The sequence below is a fragment of the Xiphophorus maculatus genome, chromosome 21 (genome assembly GCF_002775205.1).
Source record: "Xiphophorus maculatus strain JP 163 A chromosome 21, X_maculatus-5.0-male, whole genome shotgun sequence".
Taxonomy (NCBI): Eukaryota; Metazoa; Chordata; class Actinopteri; order Cyprinodontiformes; family Poeciliidae; genus Xiphophorus; species Xiphophorus maculatus.
Window position 1 is genome coordinate 13,859,481 of NC_036463.1, and position 24,624 is coordinate 13,884,104.

General features: G+C 39.3%; 3 protein-coding genes across 3 annotated transcripts in view; 2 read left to right on the top strand and 1 right to left on the bottom strand.

Moving 5' to 3' along the window:
* Positions 1 to 1,143: 1,143 nt before the first annotated feature.
* On the top strand, positions 1,144 to 7,552 carry LOC111606156 (sperm-associated antigen 6-like). Its single transcript, XM_023325895.1, has 11 exons — positions 1,144 to 1,301; positions 1,393 to 1,488; positions 1,974 to 2,140; positions 3,087 to 3,270; positions 3,468 to 3,673; positions 4,445 to 4,618; positions 4,702 to 4,854; positions 6,140 to 6,331; positions 6,947 to 7,063; positions 7,157 to 7,302; positions 7,447 to 7,552. Exons 1-11 carry the CDS (start codon positions 1,277 to 1,279, stop codon positions 7,550 to 7,552), a joined length of 1,566 nt encoding a protein of 521 aa, XP_023181663.1. The 5' UTR covers positions 1,144 to 1,276.
* A 5,399-nt stretch (positions 7,553 to 12,951) lies between these two features.
* On the top strand, positions 12,952 to 23,358 carry LOC111606157 (sperm-associated antigen 6-like). The gene is made up of 11 exons (XM_023325896.1): positions 12,952 to 13,095; positions 13,187 to 13,282; positions 13,975 to 14,141; positions 15,141 to 15,324; positions 15,518 to 15,723; positions 16,541 to 16,714; positions 16,798 to 16,950; positions 17,988 to 18,179; positions 18,555 to 18,671; positions 18,765 to 18,910; positions 19,061 to 23,358. Exons 1-11 carry the CDS (start codon positions 13,071 to 13,073, stop codon positions 19,164 to 19,166), a joined length of 1,566 nt encoding a protein of 521 aa, XP_023181664.1. The 5' UTR covers positions 12,952 to 13,070; the 3' UTR covers positions 19,167 to 23,358.
* pip4k2a (phosphatidylinositol-5-phosphate 4-kinase type 2 alpha) overlaps positions 21,644 to 24,624 on the bottom strand; it is a 31,932-nt gene continuing 28,951 nt past the window's right edge. The window contains exon 12 of the mRNA XM_023325897.1: positions 21,644 to 24,553. The gene's annotated coding sequence lies outside the window, so the exon portion shown is untranslated. The remainder of the gene's footprint in view (positions 24,554 to 24,624) is intronic.

Below are 24,624 nucleotides of genomic sequence, written 5' to 3' on the forward strand. Positions count from 1 at the left end.
TTAAGTACGTTTCCACAATTAAGCTTGTGGCAGTTGCTATATATTGTTTTTATATATGAAAATATGTGAATAATAATAATAATAATAATAATAATAATAATAATAATAATAATAATAATAATAATAATAATAATAATAATAATAATAATAATGACAATGATTATTGTTGCCTTGCAGCAAGAAGAAAGGAGTTGCCAGAATTCCACCTTAAAATTACTGGTAATTTATACGGATATTTATCAAATTGTAAAGGGAGGCATGAGGTCTCCTTCATGCTCAGAGCTCAGCGTAATCTGTGCCATATATGTGGGTGTGTGTGTGTGTGTGTGTGTGATGCTGTCACCACCTGGCATTTACACCAAAGAGTTCAAGCTTTGTCTCATCAGTCCAGATAATCTATGTTCTCATAGTCTGAGAGTCCTTCAGGTGCCTTTTTTTTTTTTTTTTTACTAAACTCTAGACCGGCTGCCATGTGTCTTTTATTAACAAGTGGCTTTCGTCTGGTCATTCCACTCTTGTTCGGTGGATTGCTGCAGAGATTATTGTCCTTCTATAAGAGGAAACCTGGAGCCCTGATAGAAAGCCCTGATATCGTGTTCTTTATCACCTCCCGTCTATCCCTCCCCGATGACACAATGTAGGCAGTAGCCAGCTCACTGGGAGCTTTAGAGCAGGATGCATTTTCTGTATCCTTGCCCAGCTTTGTGCCTTTGTGAAAACAATCCTATTTGGGAAGCCTGGAGCCAATTGCTTTTTAATTCTATGCTCTATGCTTCCGCTTTGTTAACTGGGGGCCTTTGGCAGACCTTTCCAAATCAAGTGCAATCAACTGCACTTACCACAGGTGGACTGTATTCAAGTTGTAGAAACATATGCTTATTTTTGAAACATGTATATATGGTCAGCAGCTCAAATCTACGGCCAGAAACCGCTGGCAGGAACTCATTTCCGCTCAATGCGGATCCCAAGCGTGCGAGACATCCTCAGCTGAAACATCGCGGGAATAAAAAGAGGCATCGCTCTGAAGGGATTTACTGCACCGGAGTGAGCCGTCTTTTTTAAAAAAACGATCTTTGGCCTGAACAAGGGTCATTCCGCTTCCTACGTGTTGCTACGGCAACTCAAAACAACAATGCAGCCAAACCCAGTTGGGTCCAAAAATGGTGCTTGAAAACCTGGATTAGAATTAGTTTTTTGCTTCGTTGGCTCCAGCGACGACACATTTTAGGAAATAGGCTTTTAAATTAAGGAGTTTTCTTTATTCTTTTTGGCAAAAATGAGTCAGCGACTGATAATTCAAGGTGAGACCCGGGGGTGGATTTTACTTCACAATGACTCAAGTTTAGCTTGGAGGTGATTAGACTGACTCCTTGTTTATTTTGTGTCCCGCAGTTTTTGAGCAGTACCAGAAGTCCAGGTTGCACTTTGTGCAAACCGTTGCTGATTTGGCGATTAGACCACAAAACTCCAAAATCCTTCATAATGCAGGTAAGAACAGAATTATAGAAATATTATCATCTGTCACGGATTAGAATGTTAATTTGCATCCATAAAATAAATTGTTATATTTTAAAAAAAAATGGAATGATTGCAAAAAAAAACAAAACAATAATAAACTTATGCCATGTATCGCAAAAGATTCAAATTAATATTTCTATGTATCCAAGTTTAGCTGCTATTATGAATTAGCTAAATTCATGATTTTTTTAAAAACTGTTCCTTATTCAAATTCAAAACTATTTTATTGACACCAAAGGGAAATTAAATAAAATCAAACCAAACTTAAGTTCTGGAACAGAATATATCTATATCTACATCTATATTTATATCTATATAACATATCTCTCTCACTCTCTCTCTCTCTATATATATATATATATGTTTTTATAGCGTTAGCATATATTAACAGAATTTGCAATGCAAATAGTCTTTTTTTTTTTGCATTTGATTGTTGCTGAACATTTTATTTACAGGAGTGATGCCCATGCTCCGGTCCCTGCTGCTGGACACGGTTCCGAGCATCCAGCAGACGGCGGCTTTGGCTCTGGGTAACCTGGCCGACCAAAGTGATAATCTGGCAGAAGCTTTGGTGAAAGAAGGCATCCTACCCCAGCTGGTCCATTCTCTGACCTCGCAGAACGTTAGCATCTCTTCTCCTGGATTCATTCCTTAGTGCTACCAGGTTTTTTTCTTGCAATATCAGCTTTGGAAGACATGAGAGTGTAAAGAGCAAAAACAAAGTCAGATTCTGGATGACACTTTGCAGGAGTTGTAGGGTCAGGGTCAAAACCTCTGAATTTGATCTTGTGTGTTTTTAAAAAACTTTTTGGCAATTGCCCTGGAGGCGACTTACAGAGACCAGGTTTTCTTCTTGCTTTCAAAAGGCGAGTGAAGCTCGATGTTTTAAACCCAAAATGTTACATTTCAGCTTCTAAGCTCAAACTGACTCAGGAGGAGTGGGAATGAAAATCACTCAAACATGCAGCAACTTTTTTAGAGTGACTCATTCTTTTTTTATTTCACACACAATCCTGTCCACGTTTCTTTACTTTACAGCGCCAATTCTCAACAACTGTGATCTCAAAGTGTGCTGCAAGACAAAGCAGTCAGATTTAGTTTCAGTTTCATATCCAATCACATGCAGGGAGTCGAGTGAAATTACAACACATTCAAATTCACTTTTCCTGTTGATGCCACTTGTTAAAGTGTTACAATGATTTGCTCGATATCTTCAGAAATAATGAAAGCAAAAACAATGTATACAATAAACATTGTTTTTTTATTTATTTCAATGACATCATTAAGCAAAATTAATTCTGCCAAACATGTTTCACTGTGTAAGAAAATAATGACATGTCAGAATATAGTTAAAAAGTAAAAGGAAGTAAAACCCGTCTCCTAAATGAGTAAAAAAAAAAAAAAAAAGAAGCAAATTCAAGGGTAAACTTGACTGGTTAAATGGTTTGTTTGTTTTTTTTTTTTTTAAAAAGTAGAAGAAGAAATGCCAATTGATTCTAATAAAAAAAAAATTCGGTTCCTCTCTTAAACAGCTGATGTGTGCACTTTTTTCTGTGTTTTGTGTGCAGAGGTTTTATAAGAAGGCAGCAGCGTTTGTTCTGCGCGCGGTGGCCAGACAGTCTCCTGACCTGGCCCAGGCAGTAGTGAGCTGCGGGGGGGTCGACGCTCTGGTCCTCTGCCTGGAGGAGTTTGACCCCGGGGTGAAGGAGGCCGCCGCCTGGGCTCTGGGCTGCATCGCACGACACAATGCATGTAGGCACAGAGAGCTGCCCTGAGTTCCATCTGCTTTGTTTTTGCGACGGTGGAGGCAGTGATTTGTTCTTATACTAGATTTCAAAAATGTTCATTTGCATCATTTTTTTTATTTTTAAAAGGAACTCCAAACAGAAAAAAACAGCTTTGCCAATGTCCCGTCTTTGTGTCCACGGCCTCTCTGTGTCACTGTGCAGCTCTGTCCCAGGCGGTTTTGGAAGCCGGAGCGGCCCCCCTGCTGGTGTTGTGTCTCGTGGAGCCCGAGATGTCCCTCAAACGCATCGTGGCCTCCACACTCAGCGACATCTGCAAACACACGCCAGAGTTGGCCCAGACCGTGGTGGACAACGGCGCCATCGCACAACTGGCACAGATGATCCTCAGCCGGGACGCCAAGCTCAAGGTGAGCCTGCTGGCTGATGAAAGGGTCCAAAAAATCAGAACACTGAAAAACCGTAGCTTAGTAACAAGACATCACATATTAGAAAATATTATAAGAATGCAGATTAATTGAAAAAGGAATATATTTAAAATTAGACATTTTCTGTGCCAAAAAAAATATGCCAATTTGAAAATTTCCGGTCATTAAAAAATTCGTTCCAAATATAATAATCAGCAATAGTCTCTTTTTTATGCCATAAGATCATTTACCATAAAAATTGTAATTAAGAAGAAGTGAATTCAATTTTATGATTAAATTAAATATATCCATTGTTGTTTGTACTTGTAAAATTGAAGTGGCACTTTTGAAAAATATACACTTTTGAATTACAACTAAAAGATAAGTTATAGTTGAACATAAAATATATTTTTTAATTTAAATTATATACAGTATTTGTGTGTATGTTAAGAGATTCTTAGTTTTGTGAAATAAAAAGTCATTTTATGTGCCGTAAAAGAAAATTAAAAGCGTCTATTTTGGATCTATTTTGGGGGATTCAGTTTTATTCTCAATCATTTTAAGCAAACTCAGAGTAACCTTCACAGCTTTGCACAAAAAACACAACAACTTCTGATGGAAATAAGTTTAATGTTTAAACGCAGCATGATCTTCACGTTAAAACACAAACCTTTGAACGTAGGTGCCGCAGTTTTCCAGAAATAAAACATGTCTGAGCTTCAAAACCGGCAGTTTCGTTTAAAGCTTTTCTGGCGTCTGGTTGTCTCCATTCAGAGGCAGGTGTTCTCCGCCCTCAGCCAAATCAGCAAACACTCCATCGGCCTGGCCGAGATGGTGGTCGAGGCCGAGGTCTTCCCCGCCGCCTTCGTCTCCCTCAACGATCCGGATGATTACGTCAGGAAGAACGTTGCGACCCTGATGAGGGAGGTGGCGAAACACACGCCAGAGGTACTGCACGCTCACGCTTCGAGGTCACCAAGAAGGCGGACGCACTGAATGAAGTGTGTGTGTGTGGGTGTGTTTTTCTGCAGCTCTCCCAGCTGATTGTGAACTGCGGTGGGCTGTCAAAGGTGGTCGACTACATGGGAGAGACCCGTGGACCGCTGCGGCTCCCGGGCATCTTAATGCTGGGATACGTGGCGGCTCACAATGAAAGCCTCGCCATGGCCGTCATTCTCTGTAAGGTGGGATCATGTTCTCTCGTAACGCTAATATTAAAACCATAAATACATGCCCAGCATGTGCAGAGACATTCAAAAGTGTTCATAACCCTTGACGTTTTTATTTTGAACCATCACCATGAACTTAAGTTTATTTTTCGTGACCACTTAACATCAGTTCAATTATTCAATTATTTAAATTATAGATTATTCAATTATTATTTCAATTATTTTTATTTTCATAACAAAAAATATGAAAAATGTGGCATGCATTTTCATTTTACATAAAATGCCAATAAAATAAACGGAGGTTTGTAGTTGCAATAAGGTGCAAGTTATTGATTAATGAGTCAATCTAAAGTTGATTAATAAGCTGCCATTTTCTTTAAAACCTGAGTTTTTTCTTTTATCAAGAAGGCCAATCGTCCTTGCATAACATCAAATGCAAAATGATTTATAATATGATGAATTTTGTAGAAAAACATCATAAAATTTTAAGTGTTTTGTGTAATCATCAGATGTTTTGATAATGTGAGAAAACTACATTTTCTCACATTATCAAACTTATTTATAAAATGTAACAAAACAGGAATTCTGACATTGCAGAGTAGAAAAATAAAAGATGAAAATAATAAAATATGTGAAACACTTAAGTCCTCATGAACCGGAGAGATGTTCTTCTGAAGGAATATCAAAACGTTGACATTCAAAATCAACCCTGCTTATCGGCATCATGTTTTTTCCCCATCATGTTACAATTTTTCTTCATTATCCCCCCCGTTTCTGTCATCACGTCGTTGCTTTTTTAGCATGTCAATAAATTTTGGTTGAGGAGCTAACGCTGCCTCACCATGCGACTCGGCTGAATGAACGCTATTGATGTGAAACTTAAGGAGCTTGTCGAATGTTTATATTTCAAAACAGAACCATATTAAGTGCATTTAGCATCCCACACTGGACTCTGTTTGGATCGTTTCTGTTTCCCTTTCTTGTATGGCTCCGCCACCTTTATTCCTGTATCAACTGGCTCTGCTTAATGACAAGCAGTGATGTCTGCTGGATGGTGACCTACCTACAATGCTAAGAAGGTCTAAGCAGACATTATTACTTAATCTATTAGAACTAATTTTAGTCTAATAAACTATTAATCAACAATTTATTGTAAGTAGGTCAATTTTTTGCGTCCCAAAGTTGTAAGCTTTACATAAAGTGGATTTTTAGAGGGTACTATGAACATTTTTCTGTGAGATCGTAGGCATCTCATAGACGAAGCTGGACACTTCCTGATGTGTGCCTTCCTGTCCTGCAGGGGGTGCCTCAGCTGGCCCTGTGCCTCTCAGAGGAGCATGAGCAGCACATAAAGTCGGCCACAGTGTGGTCATTAGATCAGATAGGTCATCACACCCGTGAGCATGCCAAGGTGGTGGCCTCAGCAAACCTGCTGCCCAAGCTGCTGGAGCTCTACCTGGACCCCAGCAGCTCAGAGGACCTGCAGGCCAAGGTAGGAAGTGCAACAATTGTTCTGGACACCAATTCAGAACGAAATTATGCAGTCATGTGATATTTCAGGTTTCTTTTGGCACATCATGTTATAATCGGGATAAAGTCAAATTAAACAGGGTTTGTATAGGTGCTTAAAAATGCTTGAATTTCAATTAGGTGTTTTTTAAATTTTAAGTGAGCTTGAAGTGCTTGATGTTCAAGCTGCACGGTTTTGCAATCTAACGTTTGATTAAAAGCCTAAATTTTAAGACCTTATTTACAGTCAAAACCAGATATTTGTATGCACCTAATAAAAAGACACACACAAAAAAAGTTCTCCCTGTCTGAAGTTAAATCAGACTAAGCTTCTCTTGTTTTGGCTCAATCAGAATTGCCTAAATTATTTTATGCAAGACATTTTTATATTTTGTTTTACCTTGTCCCTGCTGTAGAATATCGAATCCTACCACAAGACATACTAACAGTAATAACTTATGTCATATAAAAGTGAATTAAAACCACCTTTTAGTTCATTTTTATTGTTTTTACCTCTAGGAAAAATGTTTGAAAACGTACATTGAAAATGTCTGAATCTTGCCGTTGGAAATGAGACGAACCTTGTTGAATGTTTCAGAGTAAGAAGGCGCTGAAGAACATTCTACAGAAGTGCACCCTAGTCTCGGCTCTGGAGCCGCTACTCTACGACGCTCCCAGCAACATCCTCAAACACGTCGTCTGCCAGTTCAGCAAGGTGGGGAGGACAACTCCAAACGCTCCGACAAATCTTTGCCTCTCGTGCGCTTGGCGACTGAAATAAAACATCCATCTCTCTGGTTCTCAACAGGTGCTTCCCCATGACAGCAAGGCCCGTCGTTTGTTTGTGACCAGCGGCGGACTGAAGAAAATCCAAGAGATTGACGCAGAGCCGGGCTCCGCTCTGCAGGAATACATCAACGCCATCAACAGCTGCTTCCCTGAGGAGATAGTCAGGTGCAGCTCTGATAACTCAACCACCATTATGCCCATTTGGTTCAAACTACTCAGTTAAAAAACCGCAATGCCATCGGAATCAGGATATTTCCCAAAAAAATCAATATTGCCCAGTTTGTTTATGATGCGTTTGTGTTTTTGCAGGTACTACTCACCCGGCTACTCTGAGAGCCTGTTGCAGCGGTTAGAGGGCTACCAGCCGGAAGATTCACTTCACACTCCTCTTGCTCCTCCATGTGAAGGACAATAAACATTTTTGTGCCTTACGTATCTAAGTGGTCTTATTAAAAGATTTATTTGATGGTGCTAGCAATAATACAGAGTAATATTTAAGATGAAATAAAAATAGGATACTCATATTTCCACAGTATATAGGTCAAAAGTTCAGATTCAGTGACCAGGGCCAGATTTAAAAGATACTTGGCCCCTGGGTTGGAGTCAGTGTTGGTGCCCTGTCCACTCAGGAGAAATTCTTATAGTTATGCAAATTGCAGTCCATTAATGGGTAATCCTGTACATCAGCAGGTATGATTTGATGCATGGTAGGTTAACTACGTCCCCACCCAATAACTCCACATTGCTGCTAAAGAAGTTGACTATAACTTCATAATTTTAGAAATACTTTGAGTATTGTTTAGATTCAAAATTTAAAAAAATTAATACAATGCCAATGCCTCTTACGCTAAATTATTCTTTTTTTTTTTTGCAAAACAGGCAGTAATTAAAATAAATAAATAAATAAAAACCTTTGTGCCCTCCCAAAAAAATGGGGCCCTGAACTACTGCCCCTGTTAGCTTTTACTAAAGTCCGGCCCTGTCAGTGACGCAGTGGCAAGTTGCTAAATGTTAGCTGCTTTTAATAACATTAGACTGACTAGTGTGCTTTTTTCCTAAGTGCTTTATATCAAAAGGAACGCTATAAATTAACATTTCGTTTTCATTTTTCAATTGTCAATTGTATGAACAACTTACCGTATTGTTACTGTTGCGCAGTATAAAACTAAATGAAACATTTTTCACTTATGCAGAAAACACGAATTTATTCTTGCTTTTCTCCTTAAACATGCTTTTGCGCGACAGACACAATAAAAAAAAAAATTCATTAAAAATAATACAATAGAATCGAAATACGAAAACTTATTAATACAGGTACGCAGCGGTTCCAATACGTTACCGCGGAACATATTGGTTTTATTTTTGCCTTATGAAGTAGCTCCTCACTCGTTGGAGGAGCTAAAGGTGAATGAGCTTTTAGCTCGACTTTTCATATGAAATAATCATGTTTATTAATACGAAACAAACAATGCAGATGTAAACGGTGACATGTAAAATAAATGTTCCGCAATTATGCTCAAATTTGCATAAACATGTTGCAGAGATCTTTGGTTTCCCACCTCTGAAGTCCATTTCTGTCATGATTCTGGCCCGCCTGCCTGCTCCGTTTTGCTCCACAGCTCTCATGCAATGGTGCCCAGTGCAGCCAGGCTCACCTGTTCACCGCCAGTTATATATTCAGCACTCAGGCAGGCAGACGGTGGCAGATTTTTTGAAAGTCTTTGGTGTGAGGTAAGGTAAGGTCATTTTATTTATATAGCACATTTTCAGCAACAAGGTAATACGAAGTGCTTTACGGGAATTAAAAGGAAATAATTCCCGTAAAGCAAAGGAAAGAGCAAAAGAAGAAAAAGAATCTAATATTGATCTAAAGTGTGTAAACTATAGGTGCTCATGTTCAGGGTTGCTAAATATCCTCTGGTCTAATTCCATTACTAGTTTGGTCAGATCCGTCACAAATGTGTCGACAAGCCAGGTATCCACCAGCTGCAAACAGCAGAAATCCTGTTCTGAATAAATCCAGGGTGAATCCATCCCGTCGGACAAGAGGGCTCTCCTGTGCCCAGTCTTCTTGTTGAGAAAATGTGATCTATTGCATTGATGGACCAGTTAACCAGATCCATCATTTGTAGATTCGGAGGATCTGCAAAGAAAGGCTCATAAAAGAAGCAACACAAAAACAGAGCAAGCCGGGTGAGGATGGGTAGGGAGAGGAGCAGAGGAAAAAGCGTCCGCCGTCGCCGAGAGCTCGAGAGAGAGAGAGAGAGAATAGAAATCTAATGGTTCCTCCTTTGAATGACCACGATCACGGTCTTGCCCCCTGACGCAAACTCCCAGGACGGGAGAGAGGTTTGCGTCTGGAGGCACAGATTTCCGGGCAAACTGCCGCTGGAATGGGCTGCAAACTCGTGGGAGTTTGCAGCCTCCTGGCAGTTGCAGTGCAGTCTCCAGTTGCTGTTTGTGAGTTTACAAATGACCTACAAAATTACAAATGACCTGGTCTCTCCCCGGTGGTGAGATAGTTTGCACTCTAGCAGGACTGGCAGAGTTTGCAGAATTTGCGGAGTTTCTCCTCCGCCAAGAGTTTGCGAAGTCTCTCCCCATCCTGGTGACAGAGGGAGGAGAGAGGCTACCCGCTCTCTGGGCGGGGTTTGCCTGCTTGTAGGTTTACGAGGGTAGGATCACTTGTTACAGCTCTGTGTCCTTGAGAGGATTTGATGCTTGCTGGAGTTGGTGACGGAAAGCAGCCGAGGTAGCTGGATGAAACACGTTCCGTGGTCTTTGGAGAGGACAGAGGGGAGCTACTGAGATCGAAAGAAATAAAAGGCCGGCAAGAAACTTTGTGTGGACTCCAGGGAACGTGACTCCACTCTCCCTACAAATTACAAATATTAAAGGAGTTGCTCTGGACTTGAAACTCGGCGCAAGATGCAAAGACAGAGAGCGAGAATCAACGCTTCTGCACAAAACATGACACTCTGGACGCCCAAGCGTCAATATATGACGAGTCGGGAGTGAGAATGTGTTGGACAATCACCGGTTCTCGGTTCCGAGTCCATCTGAACTACGACGAGAGTCGCGGACTGGTTCTTGCGCTGCAAGTCCCAGGACTGGTTCTGTCTGAGATCCACCTCTCCAGGCTCTTCATGTTAATGTTAAACAGGTTCCTCCTCAGAGGAGAGCAGCATCAGCGGCGTCTGGACCGATGGAGACAGAACAAGTTGCATGAAGCAGCTTTCAGCCTGCTGAGGATGCTGCATGTGGCTTCTGGACGCATCATGGGGCAAACATTCCCCCGAACCGGCAGGTCAATTCAGCCTCCTGCTGCTGCTTCATGGAAACATGGATAAAACCAGACAGTTTCTATTTTTCCCTCGTTATTTCTGCGCATCGCCATTTATTGTTGAACTTCCTGATGATACGTTGTCACTTTAAGAGTTGATGCGTTGAATTTCCGAATGATAATGTGACATAATCTAACATTTCACACTGTGATTCTGGAAAACAAAAAAGTTAAGTGCATTTTCAAAATAAAGCTTCGGGTAAAACATTGCACTTTGTACTATTTCACTTTATCTAGACATTTTACTAAATGAAATGACAGGAAATACATACAATTCCAAGTAAGGTTTCCTTATTTATTTACATATTTATTTATTAATTTGATTTTATTTTTGTATTTTTTACAAATAGATTCGCGTTTGAAAAAAACCCAAGTCTTCGAAAAGCCTTTTTTTTTTTTTTTTTTTTTTTTTTTACCCCTGCAGGGGCTCTTTTCTGGGCTCTTGTGTCCCTTATATGACAGTAGAAAAAAGGGGAAGGAGAGGAAGGAAGACATGTCGCAAATATCGTCGAGTCCAACCCACGACGACCGAGTCTACGAAGGCCTCCAAATATGGGTCGCGCTAACCCGCACGCCACAACGGCACGTCCTGAAAAGCCTTTATTTGTGATGGTAAAAATGTTGTAGAGGTAACCTTAGATCGAGAAAGAGGTCAGATGTTTAGTTCCGTGTTATGACTCAAGTTTTTCGTCACACAGATTAATACAAATATATTTACTGTACATAATGTGTTTTTATTAGGACAGAAATGTCTATTCAAGGATAAGAGAGTTTTAAAAAGAATTAAATTTAAGTACGTCTCCACAATTAAGCTTGTGGCAGTTGCAACATATTGTTTTTATGTAGCAATAATAATAATAATAATAATAATAATAATAATAATAATTGCCTTGCAACAAGAAGGAAGGAGGTCATGGATTGCCAGAATTCCACCTTAAAATTATTGGTAATTTATACGGATATTTATCAAATTGCACAGGGAGGAATGATGTCTCCTTCATGCTCAGCGCTCAGCGCCATCTGTGCTCTGATCTCTACACAGAGTTTATAAGCTCGGTGCACCGATGTGGCTCACGGATTGTGTCTGTGTCTCCACTATGACTCGTCACTTCAGGGCCCAATTTCGGCGGGAGCCAAAACGTTTCTACAAGGCAACAAAACGTTCAGCCAAAGCGGGCTGTGGGATTAAACAATAAAGAGCTCCAGGCAGTAGCGTCCCTATGGGGATGGTTGTTCTCTTGTTTTTCATACTTTAGGGTGTCACTTTGACAGGGGCTCAGATGTTTAATATCAAAATGTATCAAATCAAATTGTTTAATGTCACACCGAAAGTACATTTCTGGGAGGGTTTCTTTGACATTCGCGCTCACTTTGAAGGTAATTGTGACACTATGGCCGTCTCTCACGATGAAAAAGAGTGTGCTTCTCTTTTCCTTGTAAACTCCTGTTCTCCATTTTAGGCTTTGAAACAACACAAAATGCAAACATATGTCCTGTGGTTATACATATAAATGATCGTAGGTCACCGCCACCGACATTTCTTGGTCTCACTGATATATATATATATATATATATATATATATATATATATATATATATATATATATATATATATATATATATATATATATATATATATATATATATAAGTTATTTTATTTTATTTTTGAAGCATAGAACAACGTGATCAATGCCTGAAAAAAAAATTGATCAAATAAGCAAAGATAAATAAGTAATGTGCACTAGACTAAAATTCCTACATTTGACTTTTTTGCAATAAAAACTGGCGCACACAACTATAAATTGTTCCATAATAATGAAAAACCTCTGCCGATCAATTGTGCAATAACCAAATGACGCTTGCTTCCGGTGTGCTTGCTTCCAAATGACCAAATGCTTCCGGTACTGGACATAATTTTCTTAGCATTATGTATCTAAACATTTTGTCACTTTAATGGAATTTTTACAAAATATTTTGGTCACGTATTATCCCGGGATTTGATTTGCGATTTGCAACTTATAAAGTATATATATATATATATATATATATATATATATATATATATATATATATATATATATATATATATATACTGCTCAAAAAAATAAAGGGAACACTTTAAGTGTTAAACACCTGTTTAAGTGTTCCCTTTATTTTTTGAACAGTGTATATATATATATATATATATATATATATATATATATATATATATATATATATATATATATATATATATATATATATATATGGATGGATTGATGGATTGAAATGCGGATCCCAAGCGTGCGAGACATCCTCAGCTGAAACATCGCGGGAATATAAAGAGGCATCGCTCTGAAGGGATTTACTGCACCGGAGTGAGCCGTCTTTCTTTAATAAACGATCTTTGGCCTGAACAAGGGTCATTCCGCTTCCTACGTGTTGCTACGGCAACTCAAAACAGCAATACATCTAAACCCAGTTGCGTCCATAAACGGTGCTTGAAAACCTGTATTAGTATTAGTTTTTTGTTTCGTTGGCTCCAGCGACGACACATTTTAGGAAATAGGCTTTTAAATTAAGGAGTTTTCTTTATTCTTTTTGGCAAAAATGAGTCAGCGACTGATTATTCAAGGTGAGACCCGGGGGTGGATTTTACTTCACAATGACTCAAGTTTAGCTTGGAGGTGATTAGACTGACTCCTTGTTTATTTTGTGTCCCGCAGTTTTTGAGCAGTACCAGAAGTCCAGGTTGCACTTTGTGCAAACCGTTGCTGATTTGGCGACTAGGCCACAAAACTCCGAAATCCTCCATAATGCAGGTAAGAACAGAATTATAGAAATATTATCATCTGTCACGGATTAGAATGTTAATTTGCATCTATAAAATAAATTGCTATATTTTAACCAATGGAATGGGTTAAAAAACATTCTATGCCATATATATATACAGTACAGACCAAACGTTTGGACACACCTTTCTAATTCAATGGGTTTTCTTTCTTTTCATGACTATTTATAAAGCAAGAAATCCCACTTATTAACCTGACAGGGCACACCTATGAAGTGAAAACCATTTCAGGTGACAACCTCTTGAAGCTCATCAAGAAAATGCAGAGTGTGTGCAAAGCAGTAATCACAGCAAAAGGTTGCTACTTTGAAGAAACTAGAATATAAGGGGTATTTTCAGTTGTTTTACACTTTTTTGTTTAGTGCATATTTCCACATGTGTTATTCATAGTTTTGATGCCTTCAGTGTGAATCTACAATGTCAATAGTCATGAAAATAAAGGAAACTCATTGAATTAAAAGTTGTGTCCAAACTTTTGGTCTGTACTGTATATATAGTGTTAGCATATACTTCAACAGAATTTGCAATGCAAATAGTCATTTTTTTGCATTTGATTGTTGCTGAACATTTTATTTACAAGCCACTATTCTTTAACAAAATTACATTTGTTTTAATATGCACATAAAAATTCATTTTTATAGTGTGTCCTCCACTCTTCTGCAGGAGTGATGCCCATGCTCCGGTCCCTGCTGCTGGACACGGTTCCGAGCATCCAGCATAAGGCGGCTTTGGCTCTGGGTAACCTGGCCGACCAAAGTGATAATCTGGCAGAAGCTTTGGTGAAAGAAGGCATCCTACCCCAGCTGGTCCAGTCTATGACCTCGCAGAACGTTAGCATCTCTTCTCCTGGATTCATTCCTTAGTGCTACCAGGTTTTCTTCTTGCAATATCAGCTTTGGAAGACATGAGAGTGTAAAGAGCAAAAACAAAGTCAGATTCTGGATGACACTTTGCAGGAGTTGTAGGGTCAGGGTCAAAACCATTGAATTTGATCTTGTTGTTGTTTTTTTTTTGCAATTTGCCCTGGGGGGCTTCTTCCAAACCTCAGCGCTCTTCACCATGAGAGCAGCGAGGTCTTTGTCTTCTCAAGGAGCTGACTTACAGAGACCAGGTTTTCTTCTTGCTTTCAAAAGGCGAGTGAAGCTCGATGTTTTAAACCCAAAATGTTACATTTCAGCTTCTAAGCTCAAACTGACTCAGGAGGAGTGGGAATGAAAATCACTCAAACATGCAGCAACTTTTTTAGAGTGACTCATTCTTTTTTTATTTCACACACAATCCTGTCCACGTTTCTTTACTTTACAGCGCCAATTCTCAACAACTGTGATCTCAAAGTGTGCTGCAAGACAAAGCAGTCAGATTTAGTTTCAGTTTCATATCCAATCACATGCAGGGAGTCGAGTGAAATTACAACACATTCAAATTCACTTTTCCTGTTGATGCCACTTGTTAAAGTGTTACAATGATTTGCTCGATATCTTCAGAAATAATGAAAGCAAAAATGATGTATACAATAAACATTGTTTTTTTTTTATTTCAGTGACATCATTAAGCAAAATTAATTCTGCCAAACATGTTTCACTGTGTAAGAAAATAATGACATGTCAGAATATAGTTAAAAAGTAAAAGGAAGTAGAACCCGTCTTCTAAATGAGTAAAAAAAAAAAATAAATAGAAAAAGCTATTTCAAGGGTAAACTTAACTGGTTAAATGTTTTTTTTTTTTAAAAAAGAAGAAGAAGAAAAGCAAATTGATTCTAATAAAAAAAAAAATTCGGTTCCTCTCTTAAACAGCTGATGTGTGCACTTTTTTCTGTGTTTTGTGTGCAGAGGTTTTATAAGAAGGCAGCAGCGTTTGTTCTGCGCTCGGTGGCCAAACACTCTCCTGACCTGGCCCAGGCAGTAGTGAACTGCGGGGGGGTCGACGCTCTGGTCCTCTGCCTGGAGGAGTTTGACCCCGGGGTGAAGGAGGCCGCCGCCTGGGGTCTGGGCTGCATCGCACGACACAATGCATGTAGGCACAGAGAGCTGCCCTGAGTTCCATCTGCTTTGTTTTTGCGACGGTGGAGGCAGTGATTTGTTCTTATACTAGATTTCGGAAACGCTCATTTGCATAGTTTTTATTTTTAAAGGAATTCTTAAGAGAAAAAAACAGCTTTGCCAATGTCCCGTCTTTGTGTCCACGGCCTCTCTGTGTCACTGTGCAGCTCTGTCCCAGGCGGTTTTGGAAGCCGGAGCGGCCCCCCTGCTGGTGTTGTGTCTCGTGGAGCCCGAGATGGCCCTCAAACGTGTCGTGGCCTCCACACTCAGCGACATCTGCAAACACACGCCAGAGTTGGCCCAGACCGTGGTGGACAACGGCGCCATCGCACACCTGGCACAGATGATCCTCAGCCGGGACGCCAAGCTCAAGGTGAGCCTGCTGGCTGATGAAAGGGTCCAAAAAATCAGAACACTGAAAAACCGTAGCTTAGTAACAAGACATCACATATTAGAAAATATTATAAGAATGCAGATTTATTGAAAAAGAAATATATTTAAAATTAGACATTTTCTGTGCCAAAAAAAATATGCCAATTTGAAAATTTCCGGTCATTAAAAAATTCGTTCCAAATATAATAATCAGCAATAGTCTCTTTTTTATGCCATAAGATCATTTACCATAAAAATTGTTATTAAGAAGAAGTGAATTCAATTTTATCATTAAATTAAATATATCCATTGTTGTTTGTACTTGTAAAATTGAAGTGGCACTTTTGAAAAATATACACTTTTGAATTACAACTAAAAGATAAGTTATAGTTGAACATAAAATATATTCTTTATTTTAATTTAAGTTTTATATATGTGTGTATATGTTTAGAGATTCTTAGTTTTATGAAATAAAAAGTCATTTTTCTTTTGCGGTTTGGGACAACCAAAAAATCTATAAAAATCCAAAATGTGATTTAAAAGACAAATAAAAGCGTCTATTTTGGATCTATTTTGGGGGATTCAGTTTTTATTCTCAATCATTTTAAGCAAACTCAGAGTAATCTTCACAGCTTTGCACAAAAAACACAACAACTTCTGATGGAAATAAGTTTAATGTTTCAACGCAGCATGATCTTCACGTTAAAACACAAACCTTTGAACGTAGGTGCCGCAGTTTTCCAGAAAGAAACATGTCTGAGCTTCAAAACCAGCAGTTTCGTTTAAAGCTTTTCTGGCGTCTGGTTGTCTCCATTCAGAGGCAGGTGTTCTCCGCCCTCAGCCAAATCAGCAAACACTCCATCGGCCTGGCCGAGATGGTGGTCGAGGCCGAGGTCTTCCCCGCCGCCTTCGTTTCCCTCAATGATCCGGATGATTACGTCAGGAAGAACGTTGCGATCCTGATGAGGGAGGTGGCGAAACACACGCCAGAGGTACTGCACGCTCACGCTTCGAGGTCACCAAGAAGGCGGACGCACTGAATGAAGTGTGTGTGTGTGGGTGTGTTTTTCTGCAGCTCTCCCAGCTGATTGTGAACTGCGGTGGGCTGTCAAAGATTGTCGACTACCTGGGAGAGACCCGTGGACAGCTGCGGCTCCCGGGCATCATGATGCTGGGATACGTGGCGGCTCACAATGAAAGCCTCGCCATGGCCGTCATTCTCTGTAAGGTGGGATCATGTTCTCTCGTAACGCTAATATTAAAACCATAAATACATGCCCAGCATGTGCAGAGACATTCAAAAGTGTTCATAACCCTTGACGTTTTTATTTTGAACCATCACCATGAACTTAAGTTTATTTTTCGTGACCACTTAACATCAGTCCAATTATTCAATTATTTAAATTATAGATTATTCAATTATTATTTCAATTATTTTTATTTTCATAACTAAAAATATGAAAATGTGGCATGCATTTTCATTCAACATAAAATGCCAAAAAAATAAACGGAGGTTTGTAGTTGCAATAAGGTGCAAGTTATTGATTAATGAGTCAATCTAAAGTTGATTAATAAGCTGCCATTTTCTTTAAAACCTGAGTTTTCTCTTTTATCAAGATGGCCAATCGTCCTTGCATAACATCAAATGCAAAGTGTTCATTCAAAATCAACCCTGCTTATCGGCATCATGTTTTTTCCCCATCATGTTACAATTTTTCTTCATTATCCCCTCCGTTTTCTGTCATCACATCGTCGCTTTTTAGCATTTGTCAATAAATTTTGGTTGAGGAGCTAACGCTGCCTCACCATGCGACTCGGCTGAATGAACGCTATTGATGTGAAACTTAAGGAGCTTGTCGAATGTTTATATTTCAAAACAGAACCATATTAAGTGCATTTAGCATCCCACACTGGACTCTGTTTGGATCGTTTCTGTTTCCCTTTCTTGTATGGCTCCGCCACCTTTATTCCTGTATCAACTGGCTCTGCTTAATGACAAGCAGTGATGTCTGCTGGATGGTGACCTGCCTACAATGCTAAGAAGGTCTAAGCAGACATTATTACTTAATCTATTAGAACTAATTTTAGTCTAATATACTATTAATCAACAGTTTATTGTAAGTAGGTCAATTTTTTGCATCCCCAAGTTGTAAGCTTTACATAAAGTGGATTTTTAGAGGGTACTATGAACATTTTTCTGTGAGATCGTAGGCATCTCATAGACGAAGCTGGACACTTCCTGATGTGTGCCTTCCTGTCCTGCAGGGGGTGCCTCAGCTGGCCCTGTGCCTCTCAGAGGAGCATGAGCAGCACATGAAGTCGGCCACAGTGTGGTCATTAGATCAGATAGGTCATCACACCACTGAGCATGCCAAGGTGGTGGCCACAGCAAACCTGCTGCCCAAGCTGCTGGCGCTCTACATGGACGCCAGCAGCTCAGAGGACCTGCAGGCCAAGGTAGGAAGTGCAACAATTGTTCTGGACACCAATTCAGAACGAAATCATGCAGTCATGTGATATTTCAGGTTTCTTTTGGCACATCATGTTATAATCGGGATAAAGTCAAATTAAACAGGGTTTGTATAGGTGCTTAAAAATGCTTGAATTTCAATTAGGTGTTATATTTTGTTTTACCTTGTCCCTGCTGTAGAATATCGAATCCTACCACAAGACATACTAACAGTAATAACTTATGTCATATAAAAGTGAATTAAAACCATCTTTTAGTTCATTTTTATTGTTTTTACCTCTAGGAAAAATGTTTGAAAACATACATTGAAAATGTCTGAATCTTGCCGTTGGAAATGAGACGAACCTTGTTGAATGTTTCAGAGTAAAAAGGCGCTGAAGAACATTCTACAGAAGTGCACCCTAGTCTCGGCTCTGGAGCCGCTACTCTACGACGCTCCCAGCAACATCCTCAAACACGTCGTCTGCCAGTTCAGCAAGGTGGGGAGGACAACTCCAAACGCTCCGACAAATCTTTGCCTCTCGTGCGCTTGGCGACTGAAATAAAACATCCATCTCTCTGGTTCTCAACAGGTGCTTCCCCATGACAGCAAGGCCCGTCGTTTGTTTGTGACCAGCGGCGGACTGAAGAAAATCCAAGAGATTGACGCAGAGCCGGGCTCCGCTCTGCAGGAATACATCAACGCCATCAACGGCTGCTTCCCTGAGGAGATAGTCAGGTGCAGCTCTGATAACTCAACCACCATTATGCCCATTTGGTTCAAACTAGACTCAGTTAAAAACCCCAATACAATCGGAATCAGGATATTTTAAAAAAACAACAACTTCATATTGCCCGGTTTGTTTATGATGTGTTTCTGTTTTTGCAGGTACTACTCACCAGGCTACTCTGAGAGCCTGTTGCAGCGGTTAGAGGGCTACCAGCCGGAAGATTCACTTCACACTCCTCCTGCTCCTCCATCTGAAGGACAATAAACATTTTTTTTGCGTTACATATCTAAGTGGTCTTATTAAAAGATTTATTTGATGGTGCTAGCAATAATACAGAGTAATATTTAAGATGAAATAAAAATAGGATACTCATATTTCCACAGTATATAGGTCAAAAGTTCAGATTCAGTGACCAGGGCCAGATTTAAAAGATACTTGGCCCCTGGGTTGGAGTCAGTGTTGGTGCCCTGTCCACTCAGGAGAAATTCTTATAGTTATGCAAATTGCAGTCCATTAATGGGTAATCCTGTACATCAGCAGGTATGATTTGATGCATGGTAGGTTAACTACGTCCCCACCCAATAACTCCACGTTGCTGCTAAAGAAGTTGACTATAACTTCATAATTTTAGAAATACCTTGAGTATTGTTTAGATTCAAAATAAAAAAAATAATACAATGCCAATGCCTCTTACGCTAAGTAATTCATTTTTTTTTGTTGCAAAACAGGCAGTAATTAAAATAAATAAATTAATAAAAACCTTTGTGCCCTCCCCCCAAAAAATGGGGCCCTGAACTACTGCCCCTGTTAGCTTTTTCTAAAGTCCGGCCCTGTCAGTGACGCAGTGGCAGGTTGCTAAATGTTAGCTGCTTTTAATAACATTAGACTGACTAGTGTGCTTTTTTCCTGAGTGCTTTATGTCAAAGGGAACGCTATAAATAAACATTTCGTTTTCATTTTTCAAAGCTTTAGAAACATTACTCAGAATAGCAGTCGCGCAAAGAATAACGAAGCCTACCTGACTGAAAGAAGGCATCCTCAGTGGTCGCACTGCCCCCTGGCGGCCCTGACGGCTCACTGCAGCTCGGTTGCTGCTGTGAGCGTGCACGTGCAGCAGCTGCGGCGCACATGGCGAGCGGCTCTTTGTTTATTGTCTGCAGGGCTGTGGGTGTCTGCCTGTTCTCCAACATTGTACTCAGTTTTCCACAACCACCCACAGCTCTGAACTGCCCCGCACGGCGCTGCGCTGCGGCGGAAATCTGCCGTCGAGGCGGCTGCCGCAGACGGCACCAACCATCCCGAATGTTATATTTCTACAAAGAGAATTATCTCCAACCATGAAGCTATCTCGAGTGAAAGCAGCGTTCACATTATAAAAATCTGTCTTTTCTGCGTTGAACACTCCAATCTGCTGCTACACAGAGAACCTCCTCCTGCGGTAGCGGCGACTCGCTCCTTCTCGCCATCGCGTTATTTTTTCCATTTATTCACACTGGGAAGGATTACGACAATAGTTCGTTCACGGCAAAAAAAAAAAAAAAAAAAAAACTTAAAAAAAATGGCTGTAACTAATAGTCGTGACGGCGACATATAAAGCTGTCATTTCAGCCATTTTTAATTAAGCTCAAATCTAAACCAAAGGGCGGAACTACAAGCGATTTCAACAAAATAAATGACTATTTTATTACTAACAAGCTTTGGTAGCGGTGGAGGAAAAGTCGATAAAACATTTATGGTGGCCACGGATCGTTCGCAAACCTTTAGGGTGCGAACAAGGCGAATAAAGTGTGAATAATAAATTATCAAATAAATATTCTATGCTTAAGGTCGAACCCATGAAATAGCCTTAATATTTACATAGCAGGCTTTTTTTTAAAAAAGGCATCAACTTCAGAGTCCTTAAAAAAAATGAAGAAAAATTAAATATTTTACTTGTAGATTATATGCATGTACCCTTTAATTTTGCGTTTTAAAAAGATTTTTGGGTATTTATGCAATTTATTAAGTTAGGGGATATAACTAGTTACTGCGCATGTTCGCTTCACCTTTATTTTAAAATTACCTTCGTTGATTCCAATGTGGTCATTTTATTTTTCTTTTTTTCTAATCGACACTTTTAATTTTCCAAATGACCTCTATTAAAATGCAATGGATAACTCATGTAAATATACAATTTAAAATAAAAAGTGTAAGTGAGTCACTATTATTTGTTGCAAAATTTAAGCTTTTTTTAATTATTATTTATTTATGAAATCTGTGGCATGCCATGTCTAATTTAAATAAGTCTACAAACAAAATATTGAGCGGAATGATTTTGCAGATCATACAATGACTTTAAATCTTGAATATAAAAAGGAAAAGTTTATAAACTTTTCTATTCTATTTGTCAAAAGAAATGTGATATTCTACTTTTGTTCCTGTTTACTGGATTTTTTTTCTTTGCCCCTTATTTATTTATTTCTATTAAAAATATTGACTTTTTGTATTTTTTTTTCTGCTTCACAATATAACGGAGTTTTGAGGATTGGAGACTTTACTAACAGTTAAAAGTTGCTCAACAGACATGATACACCTCTAAGAGTTCGTAATTTCTGCCTCTGCCTTGGAGGAAAAACAAAAAAAGTAATTTTTTTGTTCACTTTCTTTGAATTTTATGGTCACTTCATTTTTTTCCCCCACCGCCGTTTAACTGAAAGCTTCACACATAACAGGAAAAAAAAAAAAAGAGATAACGATTTGAATCAGTTAGGCAGAACAAGTGCTTTAATTATTTGGAGTGATTGCTTTATGGAATGGAGTGTAATTGTTATTTAACCATGTATGAATAAACAATAAACACACAATTTCATCTTGTCCTGTCTGCCACTGAAAGGAAACACTCGGCAGACTGTAAAACACAGACATGCACACTCTCACACACACGCGTACAAGTAATGCTTAAAGCAACGCCCGGGGTCAGAGAGCATCACAGGCTGCTGAGACCGGAGCACGATCTGCAGGGTCAGGTGGTGCATACCAATTTAGAGCGCTCAGGAAAAAAAAAAAAAAAAAAAAAAAAATACAGTTTCCACCAAAAGAGCTTTTTAAGTTTTTAAAAACTTAAAAAGCCTAATAAAACTGTCCCACATCTGCAGAGGATGCCCGGCCCTGGAGCCGTTTTACATTTGTTCCCCCCCACATGCCCCTGGATACTGTTACACACATATGAGCACTGCACATCTCACTCCATTTACCACAGAGAAGAAAAAGAAATAATATGGGGGGAGGGGGAAAAAACCCCAAAACATTTAATCCCAACTAACACGCATTTTACTAAACACAATGTTCTTAAGCTCACAGGGATTGGGGGTCTGACTGCTGAGAGGCGATTTTGGCGTGTGAAGCAGTGGCAGCGGGTCGACTCGCAGCTTCAGCAGCAGCGTCTTTGGGGGAGAAAACGGAACAAAGCGGCGCGTGACATGTACACTGTTCTACTGCATGTGAAAGACCATTTACAGAGATGGAGCACGATGATCACCAACATCTCACTGTGGGACGAATAAACAAAAATCTACCATGACTGCATCTGGGTTTGGTGGAAGAAGAGATAAAACACACACTTCCACAATGCACTCTCACACACACACACACACACACACCCACCCACACAAACAAACATTCTTTTAACAAAGGCAGGACCAGCATGAACCGACGTAGGGTAAAAAAAAAAAAAAAGTGAGCAGATATCACTTTCAGCCTGAGCAGAAAGGAAACACAGATTTACACTTACAGGTTTCAAAGAAACCCACAAAATTCAAATATTCACAATTTTTTTTTTTCATTTTTAACCTTGTTGGTTAGAAAACGATCAATTAAACGGTTTAATTACACGGACTGAGTGACAAGTATACTACCAGGTGCCGAATGGAGGGAAGGTTGCACACACACACAAAAAAATAATACATCAAAGTAAGCACACTGTTAATAAAATAACCCTTTACACTTGTTTAAAAAAAAAAGATTACAAAATATAAAATTAAATAATTTGGAGTATAAAGGCACACATCTTGCACAGTGTATACAATGAAAACAGCTATTTTAATAAGCAACAGAAGGGACTACTTAACATGGTTTAGGCGGAGGGGCACATACAGAACAGACCGAACGAACGACAGAGTAAAGAGAGGAAAGGAAACTCAGTCCTGTGACATGCATTTTTTTTTTAATTTATTTTTAAAGTATTAGAACTTGTAAAAATTCAAACAGAGTCATTCTTCATTACCGCAGCACCATTACTTGTTCCACAGAGTGGCTCCTTTTTCCCCCTCTATTATCAGAGACTAAAATCTAATGTAAAAAATAGAAACGTCAATATAATCTATGACACTTAAACAAACATGACGTTGGAAGCTTTTTGCATGAGTCAGAGAGAAAGAGCTGACCTGTTTCAGTTGGTGATAATGTGACCACACACACACAAATCACTAACTTACACACGAATATATTGCATTTCCCTTGTTAAGACCGTTTCCACTAATTGGGGTCGTATTTGTAACATTTGGTTCCTTTCCTCTTGTGCAAAATATACAAAATAATAAAAAAAGAGCAATGATTAAAAAAAAAAAAGACAGATAAAAAAACATAGCGAGAACAATGAAAAAATAAACAAACAAAAAAACCAAAAAAACACACACACACACACCAGAGTCACAAACGAGGTTAGATAACGTTGCTGTTAGGGTAAAAATGAATCCGCAGCTTCTCCTGATCTCCTTCCTCCCCAATTTTTTGAACACTGATACGACGCCAGAGATAAACCGCCTTTTTGTGCAGCACAACCGCAGAGCGCCCCTAACAGGATTAGAAACGTTGATTTATATATAATTAAAAAAATTAACCCCTCTACACCCACATTAAATATTGCAGTAAATTTTTCCAAACCAACCCGAGAAAAAAAAACACGGGCAGACGGGTGCTGTGGGGGAAGACGGGATCCGAGATCAAGGCTTCGGTTCCGAGATGAGCGAGCAGTGTTTGTCTTTCTGCTGCGATTGTAACAGAATAAGAGTTCCTGACGAAGAATGAAAGTGCAACAGTTTGGGTTTCACTCAAAGGTGCAGTCGGTAAAGTGAAAAAAAAAAAAAAAAAAATTATGGGGCTGTTTCGCTTTAAATACACGTTTGTTTTTCTACTGAACACTGACTCGCTCTTAAAGCTGTCACTAATGACTTCTGGGCAATTCTCCGCAGCAGGAACAGAAACTGCGATCTCCCACAACAATGGTGAACTATTTCCGGAGGACAATAAAGGAAGCTGCACGCCTCTTTTTTACCTCTCATTTTTAGAGATATTCAGCCTTCCCTTTTGCATTAGAAATCATGGTATGTCACAAAGAAAATAAACAAAAAATAAAAAAACAAACAATCACGGACAGACACAGTGGGGAGTAAACACGCATTATATAGTCTAGCTATATAATGTAAACAAAAAAAAAGGTGGGGGAAGATGAGTGAGGAAGGAGGCAGCTTTGTTTGGCTGGGTGCGTGAACAGCTGTTTGGGAGCAGGTTTGGTTGTTGGCCTCTTGGAAGACTGCTTTCTACTCCCTGGAACAAAGCATCAGGCGAGGCTCAACATTCACGGCGAGAGCGGCTTTTAGAAATTCAGCCTCCCACTAAACGATGAGAAAAACAACAAATATCACATTGAAAAAGGACAACAACAACAAAAAAGCCGGTGCTGGAT